This window comes from Colletotrichum spaethianum, assembly GCF_022836535.1.
Source record: "Colletotrichum spaethianum MAFF 239500 DNA, contig10, whole genome shotgun sequence".
Taxonomy (NCBI): domain Eukaryota; kingdom Fungi; phylum Ascomycota; class Sordariomycetes; order Glomerellales; family Glomerellaceae; genus Colletotrichum; species Colletotrichum spaethianum.
The window spans coordinates 610,036-626,537 of NW_026054780.1; the positions used below are offsets into that span (position 1 = coordinate 610,036).

General features: G+C 50.2%; 6 protein-coding genes and 1 non-coding gene across 7 annotated transcripts; 5 read left to right on the plus strand and 2 right to left on the minus strand.

Annotated features, from left to right (window-relative positions):
• Positions 1 to 1,417: 1,417 nt before the first annotated feature.
• Positions 1,418 to 3,006, plus strand: ColSpa_04717 (putative aldehyde dehydrogenase fus7; the record flags this gene model as incomplete). Its single annotated transcript, XM_049270929.1, has 3 exons — positions 1,418 to 1,690; positions 1,828 to 2,641; positions 2,720 to 3,006. The coding sequence occupies 3 exons, from the start codon at positions 1,418 to 1,420 to the stop codon at positions 3,004 to 3,006; spliced, it is 1,374 nt and encodes a 457-aa protein (XP_049126886.1).
• A 1,351-nt stretch (positions 3,007 to 4,357) lies between these two features.
• On the minus strand, positions 4,358 to 4,440 carry ColSpa_tRNA_130. Its single transcript is given in 2 exon segments — positions 4,358 to 4,393; positions 4,405 to 4,440. It is a non-coding gene; the product is annotated as a tRNA-Arg (tRNA).
• Positions 4,441 to 5,727: 1,287 nt separating this feature from the next.
• ColSpa_04718 (uncharacterized protein) lies at positions 5,728 to 6,745 on the plus strand (the record flags this gene model as incomplete). The annotated part of the gene is made up of 3 exons (XM_049270930.1): positions 5,728 to 6,480; positions 6,604 to 6,661; positions 6,684 to 6,745. The coding sequence occupies 3 exons, from the start codon at positions 5,728 to 5,730 to the stop codon at positions 6,743 to 6,745; spliced, it is 873 nt and encodes a 290-aa protein (XP_049126887.1).
• Positions 6,746 to 7,102: 357 nt separating this feature from the next.
• On the plus strand, positions 7,103 to 7,807 carry ColSpa_04719 (uncharacterized protein; the record flags this gene model as incomplete). The annotated part of the gene is made up of 1 exon (XM_049270931.1): positions 7,103 to 7,807. One exon carries the CDS (start codon positions 7,103 to 7,105, stop codon positions 7,805 to 7,807), a length of 705 nt encoding a protein of 234 aa, XP_049126888.1.
• A 1,427-nt stretch (positions 7,808 to 9,234) lies between these two features.
• ColSpa_04720 (uncharacterized protein) lies at positions 9,235 to 9,732 on the plus strand (the record flags this gene model as incomplete). The annotated part of the gene is made up of 2 exons (XM_049270932.1): positions 9,235 to 9,265; positions 9,320 to 9,732. The coding sequence occupies 2 exons, from the start codon at positions 9,235 to 9,237 to the stop codon at positions 9,730 to 9,732; spliced, it is 444 nt and encodes a 147-aa protein (XP_049126889.1).
• A 2,385-nt stretch (positions 9,733 to 12,117) lies between these two features.
• ColSpa_04721 (uncharacterized protein) lies at positions 12,118 to 12,925 on the minus strand (the record flags this gene model as incomplete). Its single annotated transcript, XM_049270933.1, has 2 exons — positions 12,118 to 12,453; positions 12,518 to 12,925. 2 exons carry the CDS (start codon positions 12,923 to 12,925, stop codon positions 12,118 to 12,120), a joined length of 744 nt encoding a protein of 247 aa, XP_049126890.1.
• Positions 12,926 to 14,801: 1,876 nt separating this feature from the next.
• ColSpa_04722 (satratoxin biosynthesis SC1 cluster protein 4) lies at positions 14,802 to 16,449 on the plus strand (the record flags this gene model as incomplete). The annotated part of the gene is made up of 5 exons (XM_049270934.1): positions 14,802 to 15,075; positions 15,126 to 15,193; positions 15,266 to 15,704; positions 15,759 to 15,835; positions 15,892 to 16,449. 5 exons carry the CDS (start codon positions 14,802 to 14,804, stop codon positions 16,447 to 16,449), a joined length of 1,416 nt encoding a protein of 471 aa, XP_049126891.1.
• Between the last annotated feature and the right edge of the window lie 53 nt (positions 16,450 to 16,502).

Sequence of the window (16,502 nt, forward strand, 5' to 3'; positions counted from 1 at the left end):
AAAGACGAGACTGCTTAAGGCAAGGTACGGTTTTGGAGGTGAAGATGCCGGCGAGGTAGGGGTAGTAGCTACAAGTTGCCAGTGAGGACCCCTTATCATGTGGTGGGCCGCTGTGCTATGCTGCGCTACATCCACGTTCCAGAAGTCCCTATTCGCCCGCTGTTGCAGTTTCTAGCGGACGCATGTGTGTGTGTGTGTGCGAGTCTCCCGTCAGACAAAACATAGGTATGCCCATTCTCTGTGTCTCTGCTCTCTGCTCTCTGCTGCTCTGCCCCAACCGAGAATGCGGTTTGCGACGGGACGTCTCTGTGATCCCGCGAATCAAGTGGCTCCGGTTTGAGCTTATCAGCGGGCCTTGTCCAATCTGCATCTGCGATTTTGGTGGGGTGCATTATCGCTATCGGCCCCTCCCCCTCTCTCTAGCGCTCTCCCGCCACCAGGGTACCAACTACATCAGCCCAGGCAGCACAGCAGAGCGATCTGCCAGGGGCACCCGGTGCCCTGTGCTGTCCCACAGCGCCTCCTGCCGCACAGCAGCCCCTCTATCGGCCGGCTCCGTTTCCATATGGTCGGCACCTTCCACTCTGCATCATTCCTGGCCAGTCATCAGAGTCCATCAGTCTTTTGACGATCTCCTTGCGGATAGTCCGGCACCATGCATCTTACATTATACATGTACACTGTCGGATTCTTCAAGTGAAGCCGTGAGCCGCGCCGAGTGGCCCTGCACTTGCTCCGCAGCGATTCGCTATCTAGAATGCCCACATCACTGTTGAGCCGGGGATTCTTGGACGGCGAGCTGCATATGTGATGGGGTGTTGACAGCATCTTGCGCTCACCGAGACTTACCTTTATGCAGGAAGACACCGAGAAAACTGTCCCGGTAGCGCTCCGGAGAACTTCTACCGCAGTGGAAGCTCTGCACTGGTCATCAGCCGTCAGCCATTGGTCGTCCCAGCGATGACCCGGCTACCAACCCTCGACGCTTCTCTTGCGTTACTCGTCTTGAGGCTGCCAGGCTGCCGGGACGCCGGGCAGAAGAAGGGTATGGCTGCTTGTTGCTGACCCCCACCGAATCATCTTTGTCTACCTCAACTGCCGCCAAACCTAATCCAATGCAACCCATTTTGCCGGCACCAGTTCCGGAACGCCTCACACGCCTTGACATCGCCGACTGGGTAGAACCCCTCATTTTAACCTAGCATTTCGGCAGAGACGCCGGACTCGTCCATGTCGAAATCATGTCTATCGGTGATGTCTTTGAGATCCGACGTGCGAGCGACGCAACGGGTGTAACTGAGCTTGCCTTTGTCAGAAGCCATCCCTCCGCACGTGTCTAATGAGCCCTTGGAGGTCTTTGCTACTTTTTATTTTATTCCTCAATCTCGTGGGCTATGCTCGTTACACTCAGTCAAACATGAAATTTTTCAACGTCATTGACGGCCAGCGACGCGGCGGCGACAGCCACCATCAGTGCACCAATCCCCGTACCGAGGAGGCTCTCTGGGATGCTCCTATCGCTACTGTCCGAGATCTCGAGGATGCAATCACTGCAGCCCAGAAAGCTCTCAAGGCGTGGTCCAAGACCACGACAGAGGAGCGGGCCGACTTCCTGCGCAAGATTGTCGATGTCTATACCGCGCACAAGGAGGAGCTGATGGAAATCGTCATGAAGGAAACTGGGAAATCGGTAATTCGGGCGTCCTGTTTGACTAGGGATAAACATCGTGCTGACTTGTCTTCAGAGGCTCATGGCCGAGATAGAAATCGGGAATACCTGTGGCCAGACCATGTACTACAGTACGCCTGCCTTACATCCCCCGAGAGCTCTTAGCATACTCATGCTCCACAGCCAAGGTCCATCTCGAAGACGAGGTCACTTTCGAGGATGGCAAGCTTAAGATCGTCGCCACCCATCACCCTCTGGGCGTCGTCGGCGCAATCTGCCCATGGAACTTTCCCCTAATCTTGTCAAACATCAAAGTGGTATCCTCACTAGTTACAGGCAACTGCGTCATTGTTAAGCCCTCCCCTTTTACGCCGTACTCCGTCATGAAGTCTGTCGAACTCCTCATCGACGTTCTTCCTCCCGGTGTCATCCAGGTAGTCAACGGCGGCACCGACCTCGGTGTTGCCATGACTCTTCACCCAGGCATCGCAAAGATCAGCTTCACGGGAACCATTGCCACCGGCAAAAGCGTAATGGCCAACTGTGCAAAGACACTGAAACGCTTGACTCTGGAGTTGGCTGGCAATGACGCAGCCATCATAACCGACAATGTTGACATTGGCAAGGTGGCGGGGCAGGTTGCGACAGGATGCTTCTTCAACGCTGGCCAGATGTGTGTGGCGACAAAGCGTATCTACGTTCATGAATCGATATATGACGGTTTCCTCGATAAGTTCTCCAGTGAGGTGAAGAAGTCCTTCGCAATCAACAACGACGCCGACTCGCCCAGCCTGTTCGGCCCGGTCTCGAATAAGACGCAGTATGACACCGTCAGGGACATTGCCGAGCACTACAAAAAGAATGGTTTCAACATCATTGCGGCCGAGCTCCCCTGGACTCCAAGGGCTTTTGGGTACCGCCGACCATCGTTACGAAGCCGCCAGAGGACTCGATTCTTGTGCAAGAGGAACAGTTTGGTTCGTCCAACCCATGTTTGACACGGCAGATGGAATGTATTTGTTGAGACGAGTAAACTGACCGTAAATCCAGGCCCCATCGTACCGATCGTCACTTGGACGGACGAAGAGGACGTGATCCGGCGCGCCAACCTCAGAAACGCCGGCCTCGGGGCGTCGGTTTATTGCAGAGACGTAGGCCGAGCCGAGAGTATAGCCAGAAAGCTCGAGGCAGGCACGGTTGCGATCAACGTGCCGGAGCTGCCAAACCCCGGTGGCTACTTTGCAGGGATGAAGGACAGCGGCCATGGAGGTGAAATGGGCAAGCAGGGCTTGTTGTCGTATTGTTACACCCAAAGTCTTCAGTTTTCAAAGGATTGAGGTTGTGTTCTATGTCGTCAGACAAAGACGCAATCCCAATATATGACAACGCCGTATCTTCGTTTCTCCGTCGACTCATGAAACTAGGCCAGTTCCACGGTTACAGTCGTCATTCGGCCTTCTCGGCAAGCTTCTCCAAATGAATACTATGCGTTGATGTATTAACTATAGCATCTTCCAGCTTGCTGTACTCCAAACCAAGCATCTTCGCCGCCAACGACAATGCTTTTTGTGGGAAGTGCTACCCGTTTGATGCCGTATAGTATCTCCATCAAGCCTATGAGGGCAGGGCCCAGAAATTCAGTGTCACAGTAGCCCTTCCGAAAGTGGAGGGGAGGCGGTGTGAAGCACGATGTCGAACAACGGATCAGAAATGAGGAAAGAATCAAAGTCGCTTAGGGTCATGATGTCTGGCACCAGAGAAACTCCAAGCTCGGAAGGTACGAGAAGCTGGTTTTGCGGAATTGGGAGGCAGAGTGTCCGTTGTAGAGGACAGCGCAGACAGAGAGACCTGCCGTGAGGAACCAGGCGAAGATATGCTGGGTTATGAAGTCGTTTGGGCCTGTCGGGACGAGTTGTGACATTTCGACTCCGTTTTGATGACTGTCAAATCCTATATACAAGCCCCTTGTCTGCGATTGAGGTCCTAATCAGAAGTAACTGTCAGCTCCATACCTAGGAGTCTTCATTCCCCTCCCTGCGAAACCTAGCTCCGGGGACTAGACCCAGCCGTTTTCATGCCGCATGGCATGGATTGAGACGAAGAAGACGACAGAGGGCAAAGGATAGCTTCGGAGACCGAAGGAGCACTTGTCATCAGGGAAGACAACCCCATATGGCCTCGTTCTCGTTAGAGTAGTCTTTTAGGTTTCAAATCTAGAAAGTTTCCACAACGTTCATCCCAATGACTGAACCACCTACCTTGAAGGCATAATGTGGTCAACTAATGACGTCTGACTTTGAGTTTCCTATCACAAAGCTACAGACGGATATTGAGAGTTACACGCACAGGGAGAATGCTTATTACTTTAACTTTAAGCCGACTTCAAATGCCGAGAAGACCTCGGGTGCGTGTTATCATTTCCTAAATATCGCAAAAGGCAACTACCAGAAGCTAAGTGGACCTGTATATTTGTCAACGTCTTACTATGTGCATCAACAACCTGCTCACGTCGCCGCCGGAAGACACGCGCGGGCAGGGACCCGCTATTCCTAGCCGGGCCAGGATGAATCAGCCCTGGCACTCCGGACGATGTGCCTCATCGGGTCCGCACCCACACGCCCACCAACAAGGCTAAAAAGTAATGAAGAGTGGATAAGAATGACAACCCGGCGGAAAATGCAAAAAATTTGACCAGCCTGGGGGTCGAACCCAGAATCTCCTGATTTCACTGTGAGTCGTAGTCAGACGCCTTGCCATTGGGCCAACCGGCCATTATGAATTGTATCCATCTCCGGATGTTGACGCTGCTGTGGAATTTGATCAATAACAAGCATCACACAACCTGGCTCGGTATCCGAGAGCGATTCAATGCGACAGAAGATCGAATGCTTGTGTCTGACAGCCTGTTCCGTATCAAAGGTCGTCGCTGGGGTGAGATGACGTTCTGCGTGCTTGTTCTGAGAAAACAGTCGGGTATTGAAGACTGAAATGCAGTCAACATCAGGCTGTACGGTTCGGAGGCCATTGACTGGATAGTGTCAGCGGAGAGGTTGGGGGCCAAGGGGCAATCTTTAGCTCGTCCAATTTGGTCGATTACTGGCGGAGGTTGTTCCGTCTTTGGCTGCCGCCGGCCGCAAGCTGACCTCGTTCAGGCGCAGCCATAGTACTATGGATCCTTCGGAAGGCTGTTGCCTCTCGAGAGCAATATTGTGCAGGCCTTGGAGCCTTTTCGGTTTAGGTCCTGCAACTGTTATCGGATATGGATGCAGTTGAAGTCCACCTACCTCAGCAATACCTGTAGTCCTCTTTTCTTCGGTAGAAGCATCCATCCAGCTTGTGAAGAAAAGAGAAGCTATGTTTTGAGTCAGATTGCACTGGAGATTCTAGTGTGGTGAGGCTGAAGGCTCGGGTACAGTACTCGTAAGGCAAATACTTGTGTACCTTTTGGGCCGCCCTTCGTTCCAACCATGATGCAGGATTGCTAAATCTGGCCATTCTCGCTCCCTGGGCAATTGACCCGATGGGCGTCTTCCCCGTGCTTGTGAAAGATCGTAAGGTAGCAGCGTAACGGAGCTGAAGAGCCACCAGCGGTTATGACTAGCATGTGCAGCAATTGACCAGCCTTCATGCTGTCTGTCTGACCACCCATTGACCAATCTGGTCAAGGATAAGAAAGAAACTGCGAAGTGCCCCCGAGCCTTGTTCTGGCCCCCACCGCCGTTGATTCTTTTTGACGCAAGGAGTTTCTGTGCCGATGGGAGATTGTTGATATAAAACCTTTAGGAATTGGCTGCTCCTCTTATTCTTCTCTTCACGCTTCTCTCTCACCAAAAGCCAGCAACATGGGGGATCGCGGCACTTCTCCAACTTGTCTGTCTGCAGAGCCACATGGACCAACTGAAGAAAATGTGTGGGCCATCAGAGATTTGACAGAACACTATTTTGGATGCATCGAAATATCTGAACGGTCCGGTTTTCTCGACAAAAACAAGAACAAACTCTTGTGGGATCATGAATACGATGTCGAAATCAACAAACTAAAGCATCAAAAGCGAGAAATGCCCGACGCTCAACGGGAAGAGATGGCGAGAAAAAGAGTTGACGAAAAGATCAAAGGTCTTGCTATCAAGATCGAGTCTCAGTACAAAAGGACAGGCGTCCTGCGCAAGGCGCTCGCTGGGGTCAAATGTTCTTTTTGCAGGACGCAAGACGAGACTGGCAGTTGCGACTTGGTTAGCTCAGTTTCTCGCAGCCACAAAGAGTGGAAAAATTCAGACACATACAAGGATGGGATCAAATCTGTCCGTAAGTGGAAACAGAGCAGGAACTTAAGCACCGGCCTCCAAAGTACTAGAAACGAAAACGAAGGTTTAGAGCAAATAAACGACGACAGCAATGCCACAAACATAGAGCGGGAGGAGATCCAAAACATCATCAAGAAAGACCACACAGACGTGGAGTATGCGTTTGGAGAAGACAAGAACACTTCATACCAGCTAGAGCGAGATGTCAACGGATACGTCATCCAATGGAAGGTCTTGAAGCCCCAGGAACCAGAACTGCCACAGCAGAACTCGACTTCCCAACCCTTCTTAGGTCCATCTCAAGGATCGGAAAAGTACCTAGAACCGGTGAACGAGGACGCTTCGGACTATCGTTTCAAAGGCCGCTTCCCTGATCAGAGGATAAATCTTCAAAATCTGTTGGATAAAAAGCCACAGAAGCCGCGGAAAGATGTGATTCTCCATCGGGAACGGCACACAGACGAACAGAGGGTGCGCTACTTTCACATCCCATACAACAACATGGAGGTAAGTGGTCTCACATAAAATATTAGAAGTTTTGCTAATGCAAGTTCGTTTAGTGGATAGAAGTAAGCGAACTTGTCACGTCCTCACCTGACTTTGTGAACGTGGTCTCTAACTCCTCAACAGCACGCCATCGCGCGATATTTCGACGAGGAGTCCCCCAACCTCGAAGAGATATACCAAAGTTCTCAATTGAAGACTCATAGTCACATGGTATTACGACCTGAATACTGGAGGGGGCAACAACATGGCGGTCAACGGACCCTAGTGCACGCTCGCCACATGCGAGCAATTTGCGAGAGAATCTCTTCAAGTAAGCCAGTTTTTTTCCTAGTAATATATGGTTTGAATTCGCACTATCAGATCCCTTTGTACACTCTGGTGGTCCGAGTTCGAAAGCATTGCAGTTTCGACGATTCTTGCGCGATCGAAGATTTGCTTGCATCACTCGACCAGCATCATTGTTTTCTAAACATAGACTAAACCCACAACTTAGAGATCTGGGAGTCAGAAGATGACCCAGATAATATTGTTCTCTTTGTAAGTCAAGCCAGGCCATACTTTAAGCTAGACGTAAATCCAAGGAGACAATGGACTGATGACGGGCATATTGCATCAAATACAGATGCCCTTCCTTCATTGGGAAGAGGACCGCAAGCGCGAGAAGATGGCCAAGATGATTCAGAATGCGACTGAAAGAAGCCGCGAAAAACGCGAGAGAAACCAAACCGAAGACAAGCTAAAAAGAGTTGACAAACGTACTTATGAGTTTGATGGGAGACCGGCGCTACTCAAATCCAGCCTGCCCCCCATCCAGCACCCTAAAAAGTTGGACTCGAGTCACGACAAGATCATTCAAGACGCTTTGAGAAGAATTTCAAGTGGAATACCGAACGCATCTCATCCTAGCGACTTTCCCGAGTCCGCGAATGCTCTCATTCGAGGAGACCGTATCGAATACGAGTATGACAAGGACGGTCGGAAGGGCTGGCCCGTCGCAAAGCTACACTTCGATAAACACGGGCGGGTCAAATCGAAGAACGAACTGGGTCAGTTTCTCCTTGACGCAGCAAGGCTCTACGAAGCAATTTCGATGCATCGAGACCAGCAGCTTGTAGAGGAGTACCTTCACCATGATCCGCCACTGCACCCTCGACGGACGCTCGATCAGTCCTACTACTGGACGCTGAAGACGACCAAAACCCGGGACAGAGACCAGGTAGTCTACCGCGGTACCATGATGGACGATAGAAATATGCATAAATTACGCAATAGTCAAGGCAAAGAATGCAAAGAAAAGAAGAGCAAAAAGCATCTAGAAAACCCCTAGGTCGGCTCCTCGACCGTCAAAAGTTGAAGTCTATTGAGGATGGAAACAGAAGCGACTCGGAAAGTAGTATAGGCTGCTACCAATGGGATGGCCATTGGGACAAGACAGACAAGACCGGATGCGACCATTGCAAGGGCGAAATTCAGAAGGTATCACAGATCGTCATGGTTGATCAGTTGTGGATGTGGATCCTGGACAGGCAGACCATTATCACCAGCTTCCCGAAACGGTATGGGACGAACAAGTCGGACCCGTCCGGGGTGCACAAGACAATTCGAACCAGGATCAAGAACGCGCGCAAGAATCAGATTCGATCAGTCTTTGATGTGGCTCTGATCATTCTGGATGAATGTTCGAATACGTTTTTTGATCGAACTAAGATGCGGGTAAGCCTAAGGATCTGGCTAGAGAAACGCCTACCGACTAATTAACGCTTTGAAGGATCGATATCCTCAGGTCATGGACATTTTCGCAGAGTCAATCGGAAGTTTGGTAGGTTGCCCTTAGCAAATCCTAAAAGAGGATATATGATATACTGACTTTCATGGCAGCAAAACAAGCAGACGATGTCATTCCAGCACCTATGGCACTGGACAGAGAGGGCTTCGAAGATCTACAACTCCAAATCCAAGTACGAGGACACCGCACATCTCCACGCCCCGCTCCTTAACATCCATCCGGAGGGTAAACTTCAGCGAGAGATCAAAGACATCATCGATGAGCTGGATATTATGATTCATGTCAACAACAAACAGAAGGAAGTGATCAAAAGGTTTGTGAAGAATGTCGAGAACATCTTCGACCCAAGCGGTGCCTGGCGAGACGAAACGTTGAGCCCTGACGGGGAGCGAGATTACGTACGTTCGAAGTCAACGCCAAAGGGAGGCGAGTATTCTCCAGGTAAAGTCAGCAACAGGAAGTCCGTAGGCAAAGAGGACTAACAGAAGTTAGAGAGGGAAAAGGATCAATTCACATGGTTCCGTAAACAGGCTTACGACTTGATCTCAGACGTCGGAGATAGAATTACCGAGCTTGAGGGACTTCGCAAGAGTGCGGAGAGTACGTCACAAGGGGTAAGGGTGCCCGAGACCTGGCAGCAGATATAATATAGACTAACTCGATTCGTTGTAGATTAAAGACCTTTTGGATCTCAAACAACAGCAAGCTAGTATCTTACAGGCGTGGCAGTCCGTACGACAAGCGGACGAAAGTGTTCGTCAGGGGAGATCCGTCATGATCTTTACAATCGTCACTATTATCTTCGTAAGCCCACCCTCTCACAAGATATCTCCCTTTCCCAACCATGCGTGTCTTCTGGCTCTCAATTACCATGACTTTGTTGTTTCAAAGTCTAACCGGTACAGCTCCCTTTATCGTTCATGTCTAGCGTCTTTGGCATGAACAATAGTGACATTGGTGACACCAACATGTCTTTCCGTGACCAAGCGAACTACATGTGTAAGTAACCAACTACTACCTTTCATGTCAGACTGCTAATAGCCATTCCCCCAGTCCCGATCTCCGCTAGCGTCATCCTTGTCTCATTCCTCTTCGCCTTCTGGGCCTACCCACGTACTGTGCTCTGGTCCAGTTACAAGTACATCGAAACCTGGTTCATTGTCAAATTTGGGATCTACGAACTGTTTTTATGGTTCAAAGAATGTAAGCAGGATCTGACGACCAGCGGCAGCATATTGAAAAAGCTCGAAAAGAGCGTTGAGAAAATGAAAGGCGACGTGAAGAAGAGGTATCGCGAATCCCGCCAGGCTAAGAAGGCTAAGGAGGCAGCGGAAACCGGTCCTCTCCAAAACAAAGATCAGTGCCGTCGACCAGATATAGGGAGCATAGGTGACGATTCTTCCCATAGTATCAGTTCGACAGAAGCAGGCAAGCAGGGGCGTATACATCGCAGGATCATCTTGTAATGAGTAATGGTGCAGGGAGAGGCAATGGCCATGAGAGGACCATAGGTAATCATGTATCCGGATGACCGTTGCAAGGGTGAACTAATTAATATCCTGCTGTTTGGCCACAATTGGTACAAGAGGAAGACATCCGTTAATCAACGCGTGAAGCCTTGGGTGTAAGTATAAGCGTTTTCAGTGTCCGCCGTGAATCAGGGATAGGTTGGTCAATAGTAATTTTAGCATGAATTTTCGCCCAATGCGCTCAGGTAGCATCTCAGGAACAAGCAGGTGATCTCGGATAACCGAAAACCGGTCTTAATTCAAGTACTTAATCACTCGAGCTACTTAATGTGGTTATTGAAGGCTCGACGAGAGCTCGTCTACAGCTGTCAGTCCATCACTAACCATGTTTCACACCAACTACGCTGACCTGTATTCATCCGGAAGCTTTTCAGCCAGGGAGGCTTTGGGCTCGACATGTGTCATTTCTTCGCTCGAAAGCTGACAGCACTAACGGGTGTGAAGCATAGGTGTCATCTTTCGTATTTCAAAGTCAGACAGGAGTAAACTTTTCAGCAACTGCTACCCTGTCTGCTAAGACTAGGGTGAAAGAATGTGTCTGCTTCGCCATAAGAGCTGGCAAGATACTTTAAGGTGTTAATCTGATGCGTGGCCACTCAGGCGGTTGGTTGCATGCAAGCTGTTACTGCCGATTACCCTCAAAGCGAGGATTGTCTATCTATCAATCTTTGGGCCAAGCCCCAAATCAGAGAGCGCAGGAAAGATATCATGGTCTGGTTCCATGGTGGCGTCTTTTCTTTTGGTAAGCACCAATGTGCGCACAAAAAGTGTATGGCTGACTGATTTGGCATGTCAGGAAGCTCTAGCTTCTAGGGGAACCTCAATATGAAGATGAACTCATTGCTGCACGATACAACAAAGGTCGTGTTAATGCCTGTCAAGTAAGCATCCAAGTCTATAAACCTCTTTGCAGTTACCGTCTCGGTATCTTCGGGTTCCCTGGCAATCCCGCCTCAGCATTCCATCTAGGCTTACTCGACATGAGAGTGGCCATGGAGTGGATCCGAAGGAACGCCGAGAGTTTCGGTGGAGATGTCAGCTGTATCACTGTGTTCGGCGAGTCCACTGGGGATGGTATGGCAGACTGTCATTCATTTGCGTTTGCCTCGGATCCGATTGCTAATGGCTTCATCCTCCAGAACGCAACCATCCACGATTTTCCGCGCTCAACTTCTCAACCGCAGCTGGGAGGTGATTTAGAATTACTGAAGCAGTCGAGTGCAAGAGCAGGATTTGAAGCACAGATAGCATCACGGACAGCATGAGAAACCTGACTACAGAGCAGATGTTTGCTGGTTATTCTGCCGAGGAGACTGCAATCGGCGCCGTTCCTGCATTCGGGCCCGGTGCTGCCAACGTGATAGTAGTAGAGGACTACACTGATCATCGATCAGCACACACCGGATACTTGATTGGTAATAACGAGCTTCAAATGCCTTGGTAAACAAGGCTTCGGAGAATGCTCGGCTGAATCAAAATACAAAAGGCTCATCTCTACTTTTCCCTTTCTATTCTCTTTTTTACTCTCTTGCTCTTTTACTCTTCTACTCTTTTGCTAATGCTTAATGGACGTGTACCGATTTTGCCGTTGGAGTTCCAATGAGGTTAGAGCGCGTCCATGTAAAAAAAGGGGTCTTGGAAGCGGTGACAAATCATCTCTCAGGAAATCAGGACAGTACACGGGGCTGACTGGCAATTTTTGCTGTCTGTGCCATCTGCTATATCGGTATGGGGTCCTATTCGCTGTTTTCCTAGTCTGAGTAATACGAGTGTTTCTAAGGCAAGGATGTCCCTGTCGCGTTTCAGTGCTGTCAACAAGAAAATCTGCTCTTGGAAACAAAATGACATGGATCTGGCCTGCTGGTTTTTAATCTGAGCCATACAACAAGATCCAACTATTCCCCCCTAAGAACGGCCATTATAGGCCATTTATATGTTGTTTTAACATAAGGTTACTCATATCAGTACCACAATTCGTGAACGTGCGATCGAAAAAGCAGGCCTTACCTTGATGTCTCGATTGGCGTTGGGGCTGTCAAGACCAGGCCCCCTTTTCCAGATGCTGAAGAAGACGGCAACTCCATTGTCTAGCCGATCAAATTTTAATATTCCCGAGCTTACTTGGACATCGCCCTGCCGTTGCAAATGCTACAATGCGTATCCCATTTAAGTAGGAATTTCAGAATACCCACCACTCAACTGATAGCGTCGCATCGATTGATCGTGATTATTGATTGTATTATTTAACTCATTTATATCTGCTCATTCGCCTGTCTATTACAACGCTAGCAATTGCCTTCCTCCTTGCCTGTCACCCGGCACTTAGTTGCCGGAGTACCACCTGCTCAAAATAGAGGTTACGTTTGCTGGCCGGCTAAGGTGAGCACAGTGACCGCTGGGCTCACTCTCGGTCTTTGACCCCTCGGGTAGGACGGCAGACATGCCTTGCTGGTAGCTGAGGGGCAGAGCGTTGTCCAGAGTAGCATATAGGTAAGCGCAGTCGATGCCGTTATTCCACGGCTCGTAGCTGGAAGGCGTGATGAAGGCGCTGAGAGAGGTCCAGGTCATCTCCGTCGCCCATTTCTCTTGCTCCGCGGCCGGTAGGTCATTGAAGCCAACCTCAGGAAGCATAGTCGCGTTCCCGACGACACGGTCACTCTGTAAAATTGTCAGCGTTGTCTGTATCTCACTTTACAATTTACCGGAGCAAGGGGTTACGTACCTCAACAATCATCCATGGAAGAGGTTGACCGCCAAGAAGGTCAAGCAAGCTGGAGCCCTTGGGGAGCATGAAGGCACTGGCATAAACAATGCTCACAACACCGCCGGAGGCGCCAGCAGCCGAGCGGGTAGCGACGTCGTAGCCCTCGACAGCGTTGCTAGCAACAACACCGCCGTAAGAGTGGGAATAGATGACGACCTCCTTGCCGTTGGCAACGAGCTTGTCGAGCTCGGTGCGCACGGCGTTAACATCGTCAGACAGAGTGGCCAGTGGGGTAGTGGTGCCTCCGACGGTGGGTAGCGAGACGATAGACGTGCTGAAGTCGGCACTGGCCAGCTCGTTTGCGAAAGGCTGGAAGGCCGTGGGCAGCTGCCAAGCGCCGGGGACAATGAGAACGGAGGGCTTCATTTTGAGATGTGACGTCAAGACTGGAGAACCACAAAGGTTGCGAGCTTGGGCTGTGTCAGAGATTGACAAAAGAAGGAAGAGTAGAGCTGAGTTTGCTGCAGACTTGGCACGGGACTCGGAAAAAGAAAGGCTGGCGTGTGCTGTGATAGCAACATGAGAGGCAAGTGTCCGCTCTAAAGTACTACTGTCTACAGATACCGAAGCATACACGTGCGTCCTCAGCGAGCAACATCTCCGAAATGACAGCCTCCGCATCAGGAAGGATACGTATATGACAGCGGGATAGATGCCAGGCACGGAACCAATGTCGGACATTGCCACGAGGCCTCTATCCGTTAGTGCTTGATCCGCGGTCCCCCGAAGATATCCACAAGCGACCCAACATTGGCGGTGGACTGGCGCGGGACCCCAGTTACGAAAAAGGGGCCATTTGAGGCTGGGGTCACGAAGAAGCACATCATGGCGCAAGCAACTACGCGACTCGATCTAGTGGAGCTGAAGTGTAGAGTCTAACTGTGTAGAATGGTACCTTGCAGTTTTAAGGCGATCCATTACATATTGTGTGCTTCTTTTGCTGTGTCGTGGTTCTACACCATACTCTGTTTGTCCAATACCAGAGGTTAAACATCTCGCTAAGTAGCTTGCTTAAGTCTCCGAAGCCGCTTGCATCGATGTTCCCATGACACTTCGGCAGTCACCTAGGGTCCGAAATGTACCTTCCCATAGATTTGACCTGCCCCCATGCCCGAAGGAACGCGAATCCTTAATGTATTGATGGCCCCGAACATTTGACGATAATGACGCATAGAGAGGACTGTTGGTCCACTACCTCTGCTCCACATCAGATTGCAGGGTTGCTGACTCGACATGGCCCCCCTCCGCCTTCCGCATCTTCAGTAACTCGCTCCCGGCATGCTGCACAGAAGAGACGCCACAATTGCCGTGCACTCAGCGACGATCTGTGTATTCCCCATGTCAACAAGGATATCCCTGGCTATAAAAGGAAGACGGCAGGCGTGTCTCAGCAGTTGGCAGTCAGGGGCGATTCTGGAAGAGGTGAGTGGAGGTTGCTCCCCAGCTAGTGGTCAACTAGCTCCAACGGTTCTCAAGACGACACAGCCAGAGGGAACCGTGCACCGGGATAGTTTTCTCTCTTCTTAGTCCCTTTGAGATAATCGCCGGCCGGCAACTGCGGGGCTTGGGCCGACAGCATTAGGGGCTAAGACTAAAAGCAAAAGTACTCCCAGCTCACTTACGACTTCACCCTGTCCGGAATCCACAAACGTCTGATACACCCTCAAGGGTATCATGCTCGAAACTGACAAAGATTGACAAAGCTGGTGGCTTCCTCGGGATCTGACCGGATTTATTCCCCTATTCTCTGCTTTCCTTCAGGCCACGGAGACAGATCCACACATCGTTCCTACCGAGCACGTCTAACTAATATGGTACTACTACTATGTATGTATGTAGTATCCCCAGCCGGGGTCCTAGTTACACTACAACTGGGTTGAGTGGGTTGATCAAACAAGACATGTCGAAGGACAAAAGCGATGGACAGTCTTAAACGATGGAACTGTGGTCCCGTCACAACGCACGGTTTTGAGATCTGATTAACTGCATGCTTAACAATGGGTCGATGCACGTGTTTTTCTGGAGATAATTGTGCAAGGAACTCCGGCAAGTAACGTGCCCAACATTGCCCAAAGTTGTTCAGAATAAAATGATGCTCTGTCCCCGGGTGGAACTCTCACCTCAAGTCCCTTATGTCCGCTGCTTGGAAACCCCTCCAGAAAAATTAACGACCTGCTCTCCCGACTTCCTTGTTCGAGAAGGAGCCTGCGTGGCCAGCTAGCCACCAGCCATGGCAGCCACCATGGTAAACTACCCGTACGACGACCCGACAATCGAGGAAGCCAAGCGGGATTACCTGAAGAAGCTGGCCGGGTTCGCCGAGGACCAGAATCTGTCTGAGGATCTACGATCATATGTTCGAGCCATTACAATCGCCTTCACCATCTTTGCCGCTTTTATTGTTGGTTTGCGATTTACCGCACGCCATCTCCAGGGTGCGAAATACCTGATCGATGACTATACGATGTTGGCTGCGTTGTTTCTTTTACTCGGAAACATGATTATGAACCTGATATGTCAGTGTATCCGCCATGATTGTACCGAGCATTGTTAATATTGGATGTAGTGGTTGATGGCGGCATCGGGTTGCATTCGGGCCGCCTTACGCTTGAACAGTTGCAATTCCTCGACAGGGTATGCTTTAACCTTCCTTGACCATAGTTGGTCACTGTCATATGGCGACACCAGCTGACTTCTTATCTCTAGACCATGGTCGGTGCTGAGATATTGTATGTCAACGGCGTCAATATGTACAAGGTTGCGCTGCTGCTTCTCTACCTTCGCATCTTCCCGATGCGTGAGGTTCGGAAAGGAGCCTGGATCTGCGGGAGCTTAACATCTCTTTGGACGCTCGCCTGTGTCATCGCTGCCTCGATACAATGTCTCCCGTTAAACACGTTATGGGAGCCCTGGAAACCGGGTACCTGCATCAATCTGTTCTTGACACAGTTGTGCATTGCTGTACCGAGCATCATCGTTGATATCGCCATTCTTTATCTACCAATTCCCCATGTCTTGAAACTTCAGATGAACCGCGCTCAGCGTATCTTGGTTCTTTTCACCTTTTTGCTTGGAAGTTATGTCGTTTTTTGCAGTGTCTATCGCTTCCGGATTTTCCTGCTGTATACGAAAAATGACGTACCGTGTAAGTGACCACTACAGAACCTACTATTAGAGAGTTGCACTAACACACCTCAAGATTCACTGGCGCAGGGTCTCGCATGGAACATCATTGAGATAAGCAGTGGCATAGTGTCAGCTTGTTTACCGACTCTGGTTAGTCAATGTCAAAACATCGCTGTCACGAGAACAGAACTAATATGGAAGTATAGGGTCCCATCGTTCGAGTCCTTTGGAAAGGACTGCTCGAATCAGCTCAACGAAGTGGCTTGGAAAGATACGCTTACGGCACATCTTCGAATAAAAAATCGGCGAATAGGTCAGCAGGTGTGACCATCGGCGGCGGTCAGCGGTCCGGAAACGCCTCGCACGCCAGAGACGGCTCCAAAGACTGGTCAAAGCTCTCCGAATCTACCAACAAATCCAACTACCGCGAAGAGGCCAAGTATGGTATCGGACTCAGGACAATGGGCGGAGGTGACGATGACCGCAGCTCACGAAGCTCAAACGACGTGGAACTCGCGCCTCAGAACACCGTCAGCGTAACGATCAGGAGTCCCGCAAGAGCCAATTTCTCAGAAGACGACCAGATTGTGACGGCGAGGGAGCGTTATCACGGAAAAAAACTTACAAAGCAGAATAGTCCGTCGGAATACCCTCACTCGGACAACAGGATCTGGCAGCATCGTGAGGTTGAAATAACTACGGAGCCAGTGGAACCAGAGTCTATGATTCCCGAGTTCAACAGCAAGAGAAAGTCAGGAATGTAAAACAATGGACGCTTAAAGACTACCGAAATACTTTTCCTTTATTTATTTATGGA